The sequence below is a fragment of the Dromaius novaehollandiae genome, chromosome 1 (assembly GCF_036370855.1).
Source record: "Dromaius novaehollandiae isolate bDroNov1 chromosome 1, bDroNov1.hap1, whole genome shotgun sequence".
In the NCBI taxonomy this organism is placed as follows: Eukaryota; Metazoa; Chordata; class Aves; order Casuariiformes; family Dromaiidae; genus Dromaius; species Dromaius novaehollandiae.
In genome coordinates, this window is record NC_088098.1 from 129848120 (window position 1) to 129862323 (window position 14204).

The 14204-nt window shown below is 35.0% G+C and overlaps 1 protein-coding gene across 1 annotated transcript in view; it reads right to left on the reverse strand.

Annotated features, from left to right (window-relative positions):
• IL1RAPL1 (interleukin 1 receptor accessory protein like 1) overlaps positions 1 to 14204 on the reverse strand; it is a 766492-nt gene that overhangs the window by 295952 nt on the left and 456336 nt on the right. The window contains exons 4-5 of the mRNA XM_026101661.2: positions 8093 to 8279; positions 5937 to 6090 (exon numbers count right to left, since the gene is read on the reverse strand). Coding sequence (XP_025957446.1) covers positions 5937 to 6090; positions 8093 to 8279 — 341 coding nt within the window. The remainder of the gene's footprint in view (positions 1 to 5936; positions 6091 to 8092; positions 8280 to 14204) is intronic.

Here is a 14204-nt window from a genome sequence, read left to right on the forward strand (position 1 = left end):
GAGTCAGCTCCAGTATAACAGTGAAGCAAAAAAATGACAGTCTTTTTGCTTACAAACCTAGCGAAGAAGTCATGGACAGCAGAGGGAAAGCATCAACTGGTATTTTCAAGATTATTACAGGACTATCTTAGACCAAGCAGGCTAAATGCAAATAATGAAAAGATTCTTCTCAATTTACATCAAATTTAATATTACTCTAGCTTAATGGTGAACATGCTCAAATCACTAAATCCAAAATCATTCTCATTCCAGCAAGAGTTGTTTTCAAGGGGACTTTAAGGGAATCAATGAATAGACAATGAAGTGTGTCACTGAGAAAAGAGTTCAGGAATAAGAACCTACTGATTAGCTCTGATTCCATCTGCAAGGTATGAGGATTTCTTTCAACAGAATGGGAAAAATATTTTAATATTTAAAACTAAAAAAGTCATGGAAGAATTGAATAAGTAATGCTCCAGCTGCAAGGCTGACAGCATCTGTTTGCTTTATCATGTGCATGAAGAACAAATATTTGTTATTGCAGTGGGGTACATATGCACCATCTCTCAGACTCAAGCTGGACTTCCTTTGACCTGAATGAAATTCTGTGAAGGCTGAAAGAGTTTGTGCTTGCAAATATCTTAGTAGTACAGGCAACAGAAAGAATAATAATCACCTTAATATTTAACTAAAATAAATTACTGCTGGAAAATATTTTTGACCCATGTTATGCATTCTGACTAAATTAATACCATGCTGTTAAAATATGAACCTTTCCCCCATCTGAACACGTCCTTAATTAAGATTGTCACAGGGAGCTGATATACCTTCTACTAAAATTCCCCATATTAAAGAAAAATTGCTAATGCTAGCTGGTCTGAAGGTGTAGATGTCTACAAATGTTTTAGTACATTGCAGCACTTTTTAAATGCATAATTACATAACAGCAAACCAAGAACCACCAATTATGTTGTTTATGTGAACATTTTCATTATTGACAAGCTGCAAGAATCAGCGTGCGTAGTTTGTATGTTGCAAAGTAGATAATTTCTAAGTCAGATGCTAGTAGAAAATGGAAATTGATTCAGATCATTTAGATGATAATATATTTCCAAAGTCAGATACAGATCTTCCAAGCAACATTAAAGTTAAAAAAAAAAAAAAAAAAAAAAGATATCCTAATGGAAAACTGCCAGATACGTACCTATTCTAAGAAGAAATCATATTTTGAAGTGGAAATAAAGTATATACTTATTCTTGGTAATGAAAATATACCTAACATGGCTGCCATTAACAAGATCTTTTTTCATAAAACCAAAAATGGCACCACTAAAAGTGGTCGTTATTTTGTGGTTGTTTCTTTAAAGGTGTACCTAAGATGAGATTCAGTGCATATAGTTTAAGCCACTAAGGGCAGTGTGTTTTCTCATTCTAGAACAGGTAGAAAAAATACTCTCTTTCCAGGGACTGGGGATTTTTGATAGCTATAGTTAGATGAGATGGATACCACCTATAAAGCAAGTTTGACCTTTTTCGAAACATTTTCTTTTTTTCCCTTAATTCTAAGTCAGGCTATTAGACATATAGGTATGTAATGTACGAAGAGCTGAAGTTAACATAAGAAGCATACAAAACATCAAGATTGGAGGTCAAGCTCCTGTATAATTATATCCAGAATTTAATGGACTGTAACAATAACAATGGCTTCCCTACAGAAAACAGCAAGACTGCCAAACTGGTTGTGTAGACACAGGTTGACGATCTTTGAGTTACTGATCTTCCACAGTTGCCTGGCGAGAAGGAGAGGTGAGAAAGCTAAACTACTACCATGTCACCGGTAGTATAACTGGCTCATCTTTGGTGTCTTTGGTAATCCAAGAGCTGCTACCTCATTTCCTCTACTCTTGTTGCTTATACATATTGCCCTGCTCTTTCATCAAACTTTTGTGATGTTTTACCTTCTACCATCATTCCTATGTGTAATACTATAAAGAAAGCTTTTAAGACTTAAAAGTTCAGTAAAATGGTTTCTATCCTTTTTCATATAGTCTCAAGTCATCTCTGTTAAGATTCATGTTTAGTGTTCCTTTATTAAAAGGATAACAGATGCTTGTCTTAAAAATCAGCAAGAACTTCAGATCAGTCTGAATGTCAGTGTACTTATGACATATCCACAGGATTACATATTCTTCATATGTAAGTATGTATGACACCTCAGTAATGGTTCTGCCATTGCATATTGCATGTCTTTAGAGTCTGAGATTCAGCTGTGCTTACTTGAAACAAAGAATAGATAAATTATTTGTGTAAAGTAGCACAAGAAGTCAATGAAAGCAAGGTTTAGCCTCATTTCCACACCACAGAAGCAGCAAAGGATCATTCTCAGGAGGTCTTAATAGCTTTTTCTTTTCATCTAATTTATAGAACAAATAACGGCTTGGGCCCAAAACTTAATTTCCAATATTCAGAAAAGTTTCATTATAAACTGTTCATATTTAAGCTATCCACCAAAATAATGCTAGCTTCCAAAATGACCCTTTTTATCTTGTTTATTTCAATCTGAGTTTTGGAGAGCCAAAGGAAGATGAAAATGTTAGCTAAACAGTAGTTTTGGAACATATCCCTATGAATGTGTAACTCTACTCTCTGGATACTCTGCCTGTTTCTCCTTGCATGTACTATGCTAAGGGAAGGATATGAATGCTGTTTCAGTCTAGCTCTACATTCAGTTTAACACACCGAGTCCTGTTATGTCACCAACCTATGATTTCTTAGTAAAATAATTAACCATTTTTTTTCATAATAGGCAATGGCAATAATATGTGAAGGTGGATCTTCAAGTGTTATAGAATAATACAGATTTACACATACAAAACATCTGGCTCATGGATTTCTCACATGAGAGGGGTTTTTTTCCTATTTTTAGAGGAAACATGATATATTCCATAAAAAAAAATTTCTCATTACAAAAAGAAAGGTAGAAGTCCAAACTGCAGTCTTCATTAAATAAACATGGACAAATAGCACACAGAAAATGGAAAAGTTTTCAGTGACTGCCTTTTCTAACCATGGGTACATGGTCATGGTGGGAGCAGGGGGGAGAACATTGACAAAGTAATGCTAATGAATACAGAGAGTTATTATTTTTCATACATCTCATTTTGATAAACACCTTACAAGTTCCCTAATCTATATATTAAAAGTTAATGGAATGTCTGAGACAAATTGCTAATTCTCAAAACTATTTTCTTACTCATACTTTTGAATTTCTTTTATTTTAAATAAAAAATATGTTTGTCATAGACATTTCCAATGTCTTAGAATTTTTTTTTTTTTTTTTTTTTTACTTTTTCTGGAGCTGGGATTTACTGATGGAATTTGTTCTTAGCAACAGTTGACAAAAATGTTGTTTATCAGTACTGCCTGGAGATATGGGACAGTTAGAAGAATGGCAAAAAAATGAACAAAGAAAGAGCTCCACTGTCACTCTAAAAACAATTAGTCAATAGTATATGCTTTACTCCAATGTACATCTCTTCTCATGTAAGAGATCATATGCCAAAAAGACACATAGTCCCTTAGTTTTAAATAAGTATTCATTAATACAGTTTAGTGATCAACTATCAGTTCAATTTGCCACTTTTATTTGGCTGCGACATTTATTTCTTAATTCCTAAATTAAAGTTTAATTTCTTTTTCAAAACAAGCAAACAAACAACACCCCTCTCCCACCCTGTATATTATACCATATAGTCTTGAACATAGATCAAGGGAAACTTAAACTTTTTTTCAGCACAAACTAAGAATAAGACAGGCATGTAAAGCCTGAATTTCTTCTTATGAAGCAATGCTAAAAAATCATATCAAGACATAAGTACAGCTGTAGTTTAAAATTACTAGTACTATCAATAAGTCTGTCTATTCTGTTTAGCCCCATAATACTATAAAGATGGTATGAAGACCTAGTACTACCAAAGCAGTTTACTACTCTGGAGGTTGTCCTTACATCTGCCAGGGTTTCCACACTTGGAGATTATACTTTTCCCTCCTTAAGCATTCATTCATTTTCAGCACATCAAAATCAGCCAAGCCTCCTCCTGTCTCTGTGTAGTTAAACATTAAACACTGAACTCCTACCTATACCAGAAGTGATGAATTATTTTTTTAAATCATTACTACAAACAGTAAGATGCATCTGGTTATGATGCTTTTTTCTTTCTCCTCTCTGTCAGTCTGAGTCTGTTTTAAATAACGCTGCGCAGTGGAGCCCCATCCACAGTGATTGAAGGGATCACCTGAGGACTGATGGAATAGGCACCATTTGAGTCCATACATCATATATTAAAAAAGATAACTGACAACCTCCTTCTGGTATAAATCAAATTCTTGAGGACTCTATTTCTGCTTTTTTCATATGAGAGTCAATCAAACAGAGTATATGGATGTTTACTGTGAGGTTAATCACTAGACAGTAATTGCCTGTCTGTACTGACCAAATAAATCAATTCCGTATACAAGAAAAATTATGAAGAGATCCTGGATATTGAGCTTAAATAAACATGATTGATTATCTGAATTCTCTCAAAACAACATAAACAATATGATTGCCAGACTAATCTACTAGAAGAAAATTACAAACCATAATTCACTGTGATTTCTGATAATGTAGGGGACAAATGGGATACCTCAGAATAGAAAGCAAACTTTTCACCATAACAGGAGACTGTTACAATTCAACCTAATGCATAACATAAATGTGGTCACTAATTCTCAGCATGCAATATATTTCTATATTGGCTACTCAAATGCAATAAGAAAACCCCACAGAACTCCTTCTACAAGACACTTTTGCTTATTTGATACTTCGAATTGTGCAAGAGCAAGCACCTTTGTGAACAATATAAATTTAGATAACCATCAGTTTCCCCCCAAAATCCTATTTTTGCCTTCTTTTAGGGAATATGACATGGAACTACACTGCATTACATAGGTCTTGACTCCTGTCTTCCAATGTCATCTTATAACTGCAGAGGTTAATTCTCTACCTTAGGTGTAAGTTCAGCTATAGTCTTTCTGTTTTTCTAAAACAGAAGTTAGAAATGTGGTGAGGAATGGAGAAGTTACTAGACTGTTGTTCATAATATTCTGCAGCTCCAAACATTCCTATGTTCCTATTACAGTATATATTTTTGTTTTCAGCTATGACTGATTTTATATATTGACATGGAGGCTTTGAATGCAAATTATATTAAATGCATCTTCTTCTATTGCTGTTTGCGAGATTATACAGTTTATTTATGTTACTTAATTACACTGTGAAATGATGCTTCAAAATGTTGTTGTAGCCAAGGATAAATGGATTAAAAAAAAATAATCAGACTAATGGAAAATAGGTTAATTGGTAACTATTACACATGATGACTGAGATCAGGAAGTTCTTGAACTACCAACTACAGAAAGCTGGGAAAGAATATCAGAGGAAGAATGATACCATGCTTCATTCACACAGTGTCCAGACACTGCTCCTTAAATGTCCGTTATGTTGTTCAAGTGACCTTGTTGGGCTAAACAGACTTTTAACCTGATCTGATCCAGTATGGGTATTCTTATGTCCCAAGGCATTTAACCACAAGAAAAAGTATGACCGACTTCATGATCTTATTTTTGATTACAGGTAGTGTTGCTGAAGTTACCTGTTCCTTGTCCCCATTTTCCAATCAGAAACATGACCTTGCCATGAACTTTGCAACAGACTAAAACTCAAGACTTGTTCAAAATATTACAGATATTAGTGTGAAGTATTTGGGACAGTTTGATATATCAACTGTTCATATTTAGGGATACAGCAAAGTTTTATGCAAAAGAGGTTTAAGTAGATACAATGACTCAAATACATCCCAAATCACAAAATTCAGTGTTTTTCCTATATATAACAGATAGCAAGAGCCTGTAATTACCTGTAACTGTTAATTCCGTAGTTCTTCTGACAACAAAGATTCCATATTTTAACTCACAAGTGTAATTTCCAATGTCATCCTCTCTAACTTCCCGAATGACAAGAGTGTCCTTTTTAAACACAATACTTGGTCTCCACGTCTTTGACTTGCATTCCTGTTTAAAGATAATATAACACTTCAGTGACTATGTTCTTATACTTAAAGTGGACCACTACTGCCAGTGTTGTTCAAAACCAAGCAGGCTAGAAAAGAGCTCAACATATTCATGAATTTTACATGCACTAAATATCTCAATTATCTCATTCTATTTAATTTAGTGTTGATTAAAAAAAAAAAAAAAGACCAAATGATATAACATATGCCCTTCTGACAAGAAAAAGAAGAGGATTTGATTCCTTTGGTCATTTTCCTTTGATGTTAGTTTGTTGAGGAGTTCCTATTTCATTTACTTATTTGCTCTTAAAATTATGTCTGTGATCTGTGACTATTATATTACCAACAGCTATAGGTTGCAGGGGAGAAAGCTTTGTTTGTTTCTTTGTTTGCCTGTTTGTTTTAATAAAATGATGATTAAAAATGGAGAGAAACATAAAAAGATGAGAATGTGGAGAAACAAAGATGAGTTATATATCTCTTTCTGAAAACATCTTAGAATCAAAGCTCTTTGAACTCTTAACAATAGGTAAGTTCTGTAAAAATAACAACTCTATGTTTTAATTTTTACTACAAAACCTTACATTTTGTGAAATAATAGAGAATATACATTCTGGTTTGTATGTTTGTCAGCTCCCTAAATTGATTTCACCTATTTAAAATAGTTTCCTGGAATGTTTTTACTCTTTCTAGGTTTTCTAACCATCTTTGCATTGCTAACCAATATATTTATCAGCTATTAGGAACAGAGACTGATGCTTTCCATGAGACATGTCTTTTGACGGACTGTCACAAAATATTTTACTTGATTAGCTGAGCATAATCATTGTTTATGCATTGAGGGCTTGTTTTTCAGTGTTAAAGTATTAGAGCTTATTTGAGTACATTCACACAAATGAGGTAAATGACTCTTAAAAAGACTTGCTTTTGACCTATTGTTTTAGAAACCAGTCATAGTTTTAAATTTGATAAGTCTTCAGTTATGTATTGTATTACATATACAAAATCCAAGACAAATATAAGCAAACAATTGGTTACCTTTCAACTCAGACATTGTAAATCAGCTAATTCAGCCAGAATCTTTCCAGACCACAAGTCTTTACTGCTATTAGAGAACATAGTGTTGTGTCTCATATTTAGAAGCATTTATAATGTTATCAGGTATATTATCAGGCAATTTTTTAAATAATTAGAATGCATATGACAACATAGTTATGGAACTAGGCCATTCCTCAATACACAATCTAATTTCATATTTATGCACTGTTTGGGGACTCTAAATTGTATGCATTACAACACTGGAGTACTGAGTATTTCCTGCAAATGGCAGGAAACCCAGAACTCAAGGTGCCATTCATGGATGTTATCCTGAGCTGCCCACAGGCAGTCCTATTTTCTGGAATTTGGCCCTTAAGATCTAGACATCAGTATACAATATTGAAATAAAGTTATTAATGAAAACTATGGAATTCCTGATAACTGCAAGTAAAAGCTAATATGCCAATACCAATTTTTAGGAGGTCATTGCTGAATTCTGTGTTGCAAAAATCAAGTAATTTGTTCAGATAATAGCATACACAGCTCTTCTATTTATATTTTTCCAAACAGATTTTATGTCTGAGGTTCTAGAAACATACTCTTCAACCTGGTATATAGGACAAGCAGTTGCTGTACATACAGCTTACTTGACTTTATCTTAGCATATCAGATGAGCCCAGACTGGCAAAATGGCTTTCTTAGCCCTCTCATTAGCAGAAAGCTGCCAATTATTTACGACATCCATAAACGGATATTAACAAAACACTAAATCTGAAGTTTACTAAAGAAAGAATTTGAATCTGTTTCTCATTTAGTTCATCTTCCTGTGCTTTTGGTGTCTATTCTGGTATCTATTTCTTAACAAATCTTAAAATCGTCCAAGTTGCATATGATTTTAGATCATGAAAGTCAGCAGAACATAGCATAATATCTTGTTGAAGACAAAAACGGCTTGAGTTCCTTACCTTATACCACAGAATTTCGGGCTCCCTAAATGGAAATAAAAAATCCTCTATTTCAGGGCATGAGATTTCCTTGCTTTTGCTAAGTTCAGCTTTTTCAAAATATTTCATCTTTGAATTGTAGCAGAGTCCAGTGTCATTTTCACCCACCGTCAGAGAAATGGACACTTTCATACAGTAAGTGGAGTTTCTGTAACGCAATAAAAATAGAAATAAAAGTCTAATATGAAAAAATAAATGTCAATGTACATAACATTGTTTTTAAGTCATTATTTTATCCCAAGCAAGAGAGAGAAATCAAACATTATATTTTGTGTGTATTCTGTAGCTTTTCGTGATAATTTGGCTGCTTTTTCAGCCACTATATACAGTATTTAGAGACCACTGGCCTTATTCTGTGACTAAAGGTTTCTCTCTCCCTTCCCTCAGACTCCTCCTAACAGTACTGTCCTTATGTTGTTCATTTGAGGACAATTTCATCCAAAGCAAATACGCAATAAAAGCTTCATGTCTTTACCAGTGAAACACGATAACCATTTTGCTGACAAACACTATTACAACAGTTCTCCGGGTGAAGAGATCATTTTGCAGTACCGCAGGCTAATGCCAAAGGAGGACTTCAGCACCACACTGCGAGCTGGGACATTAAGCCACCTATCCATCAGATCAGAGCATGCTTTGAAGTGGAAGCGGTAACCTTTATGGAGCGTTTGATTAAAATGAGTCTTGTGACCCTTCCAGTTATAGAGAAAAGGATGTTTTAAGCTAAAGGACTGCTAATTTATTTACCTTAGCCTCCAATCCTCACACTCCCAGGCCAAAATGTTACTTCTGCATTATCTGCAACTTTCATTAGTTTGGGCTCTGTCCTGAAACTTATTACTTCCTCTGCTGCTGAATGTTGATATGCCAGACAGCCAGAGACTAGGGAACATTGTTTTCCTTCCCACATTTCACTATGCACTTTAATTAGTCTCAGAGACAAAATTACTTAAAAGGATTTTTTTTTTTTTCCATTTTCATTTCCAGGTGGGCAGCAAGAGAGTGTCTAAAGCTGAGCACTCCCCAGGAACACACTGTGACAATGCAAGATTCCTCTCCTACTGATCTGTAAATGCATTTGACCCCTAATCTGCTGAAAGAGGATACTGCAGAGAGCACCGAGAAAACATTCCTTTACTCATTTTCATTCTCAGACTCTATGAGCTGATCGCTGATTTACAGCAGTCAAGTATCTGACAGGCAGGCTCTGAAAGATAGCTACATTTTCACATTCTCTTTAGACTTAAAAAGCTTCCTTTTTCTGTTCAAGAAGAGGTGATAGAAATGCCTAAGAATGAAAAATATGAAAGAGAGACTTCATTCATGGCAGTCGACAGTCCCATTTCCTAAAGAAGATATAAACCTGAAAAGGAAGATATAAGTAACTAATTTATAGGAGATTACTCTTAGAAATATAGATTCTGGAAATGAATGACCCTAGGCTATCCAGATAATTTCAGGACATGTAAGGACAATGAACAAAATCACATCCCTATAAGTTAAGGCTAACTATAACTTCTTACTCCATTCAGGAATCTGGCTGTATAAATACAACAGAGTTGTCTAAACTTTATCCAAAGCAAAGAAGGTATTCATTAAATATTGATCATTCTTTTGGCTTTTAAGCTGTTTAAGAGCCAGTTCTTACATGTACAAGCAATTCAGAATCATTCAGCATTTTAATGAACACATTTGCATTACTGTACCTTACATTACACTATTCCTCCATTTAGGTGCTACTTGGAATATTTATTTGTAGCTTGAGGACATCATAAAATGTCATCTAAGCCAGTTTTTCAAAATCAGTAATATTCTCTTTCTGTATTCTTGAAAGACCAACCCTTTGGAAACAGGGAGAAGATCTCAGCAATCCACCAAGCTCTCAGGGTCAAGAGCAGAGTACACAAACTAGGCTACGCTATTGGATGACAGGGAAAATATGTTGGGAAGTATTGGATATTTAACTCATACATTTAGATGTTCTCTTTTATTCTTTTCCATGTGTTTGAGTTTTATGTTTTGTTCAATCACTGAATCTCATAATTTAAAAATTCCTAGAAGAAGCCTGTAAAAAGGCACTTAACTGCAATCCCATTTCTCTGAAGATATTAGCTAAGGAAATTTTTCGGTTTTGGTTTTCATCTTCCTTCAATATTCTGAGGAAACTGGACAAACATTTAATTTGTGGTTTGCTCTACTAAGGGCTCTGTTCTGCAATAACAGCAATGTCAATTGCTGGAGCTCTTCTGAGGCACATTCATGTTTCTGTTGCAATAGGAGATCCTTTACCAGATGCAACTTAGGCTTCCTACTCTGTACAAAAAGAGGTATTTTGGAACTATCTCAGAAGGTTTAAACCCATTGCTCAAAGAAGATTTTAGTGTTTAATGATTCAAAGTTGTGAGCGTCTATGATTTGAGCCATATGAATATAAACCTTTTGCAGGTAAAAGCACAAATTGACTGGGCTTTAAAATAATTACACCCCAAGCTATCAGATACAAGGTACTGAAACATTTTGGCTGGATACTAGTCAACTAAGTTCCCTAAGAGAATTTTCTCTCGAGGGCCTAAAGTACCATCACAGGAACCTACAACTCCAGATGCCTGCAGGTGACACAGACTTTCTTACTGAGACTCCACATGCTAACTGCACTGTCAGTCCGACTCCATCTGGTATTCTGCGTCAGAAGCCAAGACTGCAGCCAGGAAAACGGAAGACTGTTGGGAAGAAATCAAACTCAAAAAGAATGATATAAAAGGCAGAGCACAATAAAACAATATGGACAAAGCTAACGGGCTCACAGAATCAGAAAAAACAGAATGAAAATTCCAATAGTCCCCTGGTGGGAGTGAGGAAGAAGGAGGAGGAGGTGAGCTGTTTGCTGTTTACAGCTGGAGCATAATTGATTGAGTAGACGTGGAGCACCTCAGCTAGCAGAATGTGCAGCAGGCAGCAGAGCCCTGGAGCAAGCATGCAAATGCCTCAGAGGGTCAAAAATGTTAGTATTGGAGCTAGTGTTAGGGAAATTTTCCTTATGTTTCTTACTGGAGGCACCAGACCAAAACAAAACAAAAATACTGTGCACCACTGTATACTGTGTATTTACTTTATTTTATTCACTGTGTACTTCATAACCGAGCAGAAACTTTGCTACATTATTTATTAAGAGCAAATGCTGCAAACAATTTTTCTCCTTTCACTCTCCACGGTGGTCTGCGCCATGGGTCTTTAGGACCAGGCAGCTATGTTCCAAAGCAACTCTGGTCTAAAACCTGTCATCTACTGTAGTGGGACAGCTACTACAAAAGCTTTCAGGCAGTGTAAATGACACAGGTTACAAAAAGTTTGTAAAGAACTTACTAGAACTGTATATATTTCCCCTTCCTTGCCCGCAAGATTAACTTTCTTACTAGGACTAGGTAAAAATCCAGCTGTCATCTCTCATACACAAAAACTATTTCACATGGTATGACAGCAGCTATTCCTGTTTTTGGCATGGTCTCAGAAGGCAGAGTTTTCACCCTAACTTGTGTTATTTATATATTCCTGGCCTATAAACATTGAAGTAAAAACTACAGCAATAGTATCTGCTAAATATGTTGATTCTATTGTACGTCTTTTGTTTTTCACAGTTCATCATCCTTATGTCTTTAGGGCCCAATAGCAAAGGATCTGTACCTGAAAGCCTGTGATAAAGATAAGACAGAAGAATGTGTAAAAGACAACTTCTCCATGTCTTCCCCTGTATCCCAGGAGTAGTGGTGCTAATGCTCAGCTTCCTATGCTTCCTCTGAATCAATGCTTCACCGCTTCTTAACAGATATTGTTCATTTTCTTGTTTGTACAGCAGCCACGGGAAAGCACACAGAGTACTGAATAACAAAGATCTATCTAAATAAGAACAGAAGCATTGCATCCACCCCATTTCTCTGCTTGAACTGACATCCACTTCATCAGTGGATGCCTACCTGATTCTCCTTAATATTAGTTGATCTGAAACTGTTACAGTAGTACATTCATATTGGATATCTTATGTCACCTTGAAATTCAGATCCTGTGACAGAGACAGACAGAGTAAGAGTGGAAAAGGTCTATGTGGAGAACTAAAAGAACAAGGCTGAGTTTGTAGAAGAGAAGAATGTGAAGTGTGGAATGATCATGTAAAGAAAAGCTCAGCAAAGAGATCTGGATAGAAAGAAAAAAACAGTAGAAAAGAGATGCACTAAACAATCCAGTCATATTACAAAATTTCTTTCTTATCCAGACAGTGACCCAGCAGTCACAGCAACCCCCTAATGCCTCTGCTTAACTCTTGACCCTGCTTTGTGTGTTCTGAAATAAGATCAATGATGATATACAGCTCTCTGAGATTCTCAACTACTATATACAGCTTTACCATCCTTGAATTAAATGAAACTATAGCAATTTGTAATAGATGGGTCTACAGAATACTTTACAACTGAATTCATTAAGCAGACTGCTTTCTGAAAAACTTAAGATTGCAAGTAACCATTTCTATAAAACAAATTTTACACTCAGAATAATTCTTAGCAACTTAAACTGCTCTATGACTATCATTCATTCATCAGCTCAAGGAATTGCAGTACTTGTTGCTATTTAAAAACATCTTTCTTAATAGTATGCAATTAGAAATAAAAGTGAGCCAGTGGAATAAAACTAGTAATTTACCTACATAATCCATATTATAGCATCAGTGTGACTACCAACAATATTATTAAAGCTTTTCTTCAGCTGAATCAAAGAGAAAGGGTTTGATTTGAGCCTGTCCTCTCTAGACCATATTCTACTCATTTCAACTTTCCTGTGAAAACTATAAAACTTTGTATCCAGAAAGATGACCTTGGTCTAATACCTTAATGCATTTTACCAATTTTGAATGCTGAAGCCAATGCATTGCAGAGGTCTGGAGCATTTGTTAGCACCAGACTGGGAATGACTACAGCATTTAACTAAAGACTTGCTGTTTAGCACCTTGCCTGAACAGAGTATTTGATAATTAAGACTTTTGAGCTGAACAAACCTTCTGACATTCTGAAGCAAAATATGATGATGGTTGGGTTTTTTTTTTTCAGATGTATCCTGAGAAATGTTCATATGCATTTCATTATTATTTATTAATTAAAAAGAAGATGGTTAAACTGCAATAAGCAAAGAGACATCTTGCATCTAAAGTATCTAGACTAGAAGCATGATCCACCGTATTCATGGGGATCTCTACCCCCATGGTAGAGGAATCAGAGGGCATAAAGAAAAGACTGTATAGAAAAGTCTGGGCTTGTCCTACTAAAGTACACGCCTGCATTGTTGTCCATATGTAGGAAAACAAAGACTCTTGTGAAGTTTATCACAAAATACTTAGGAAAACCACAATGTCCAAAGACCTACAGATTAGCAGATGGTACAGGTTAAATTCTCTAAATATTTTCCAAGTATTTGATTTTGAATAAATTTTTCAAGTTGGGAAAAGGAAAGACATAAGTATTCCATATGCAGGTATTTTTATTTGGACCAAGTATTGTGATTATGAAAATATCCCAGAGGAATACACTTTTGATCACAACCAGTCAATTATGTAGTAAAGAGAAGAAACAATGAACTGTTGACAAGAATATTGCATAGTGAAAGGACCTGCAAATACAGAACTTCTACTGATTAATATGAGGCTGAGATCTTGTCTCTTCAAGTAGTTGTGAAGTAGTTGCTTATTGGGTACAGTGTACACCTGAAAATTTCATTTCCAATGGAAATTTTTTTTCCTTTCTTTTTCTTCTAAGAAAAGGCAGAAGTCTATGTGAGGTTCCAAAATCTCCATGGATGGGTATAGATCCTCTTGTCAAATTTCAGAGAAAAGTTTTTACAAATAGTAATTCCACAAGTTTAAAGGAGGGAGAACTTTAGGAGAAGAAAGTTTGGGGATGAGCTTGTTTATTAAGATTAATTAATCTTAGTTACTTAGTTTCTTAGAATAGTTGTTTGTTTTAATTTCTTTGGGGTTTTCTAAAAGTTATGAATTTAGAAAGACAGGACACAAACATCCTTCAGCTTCATA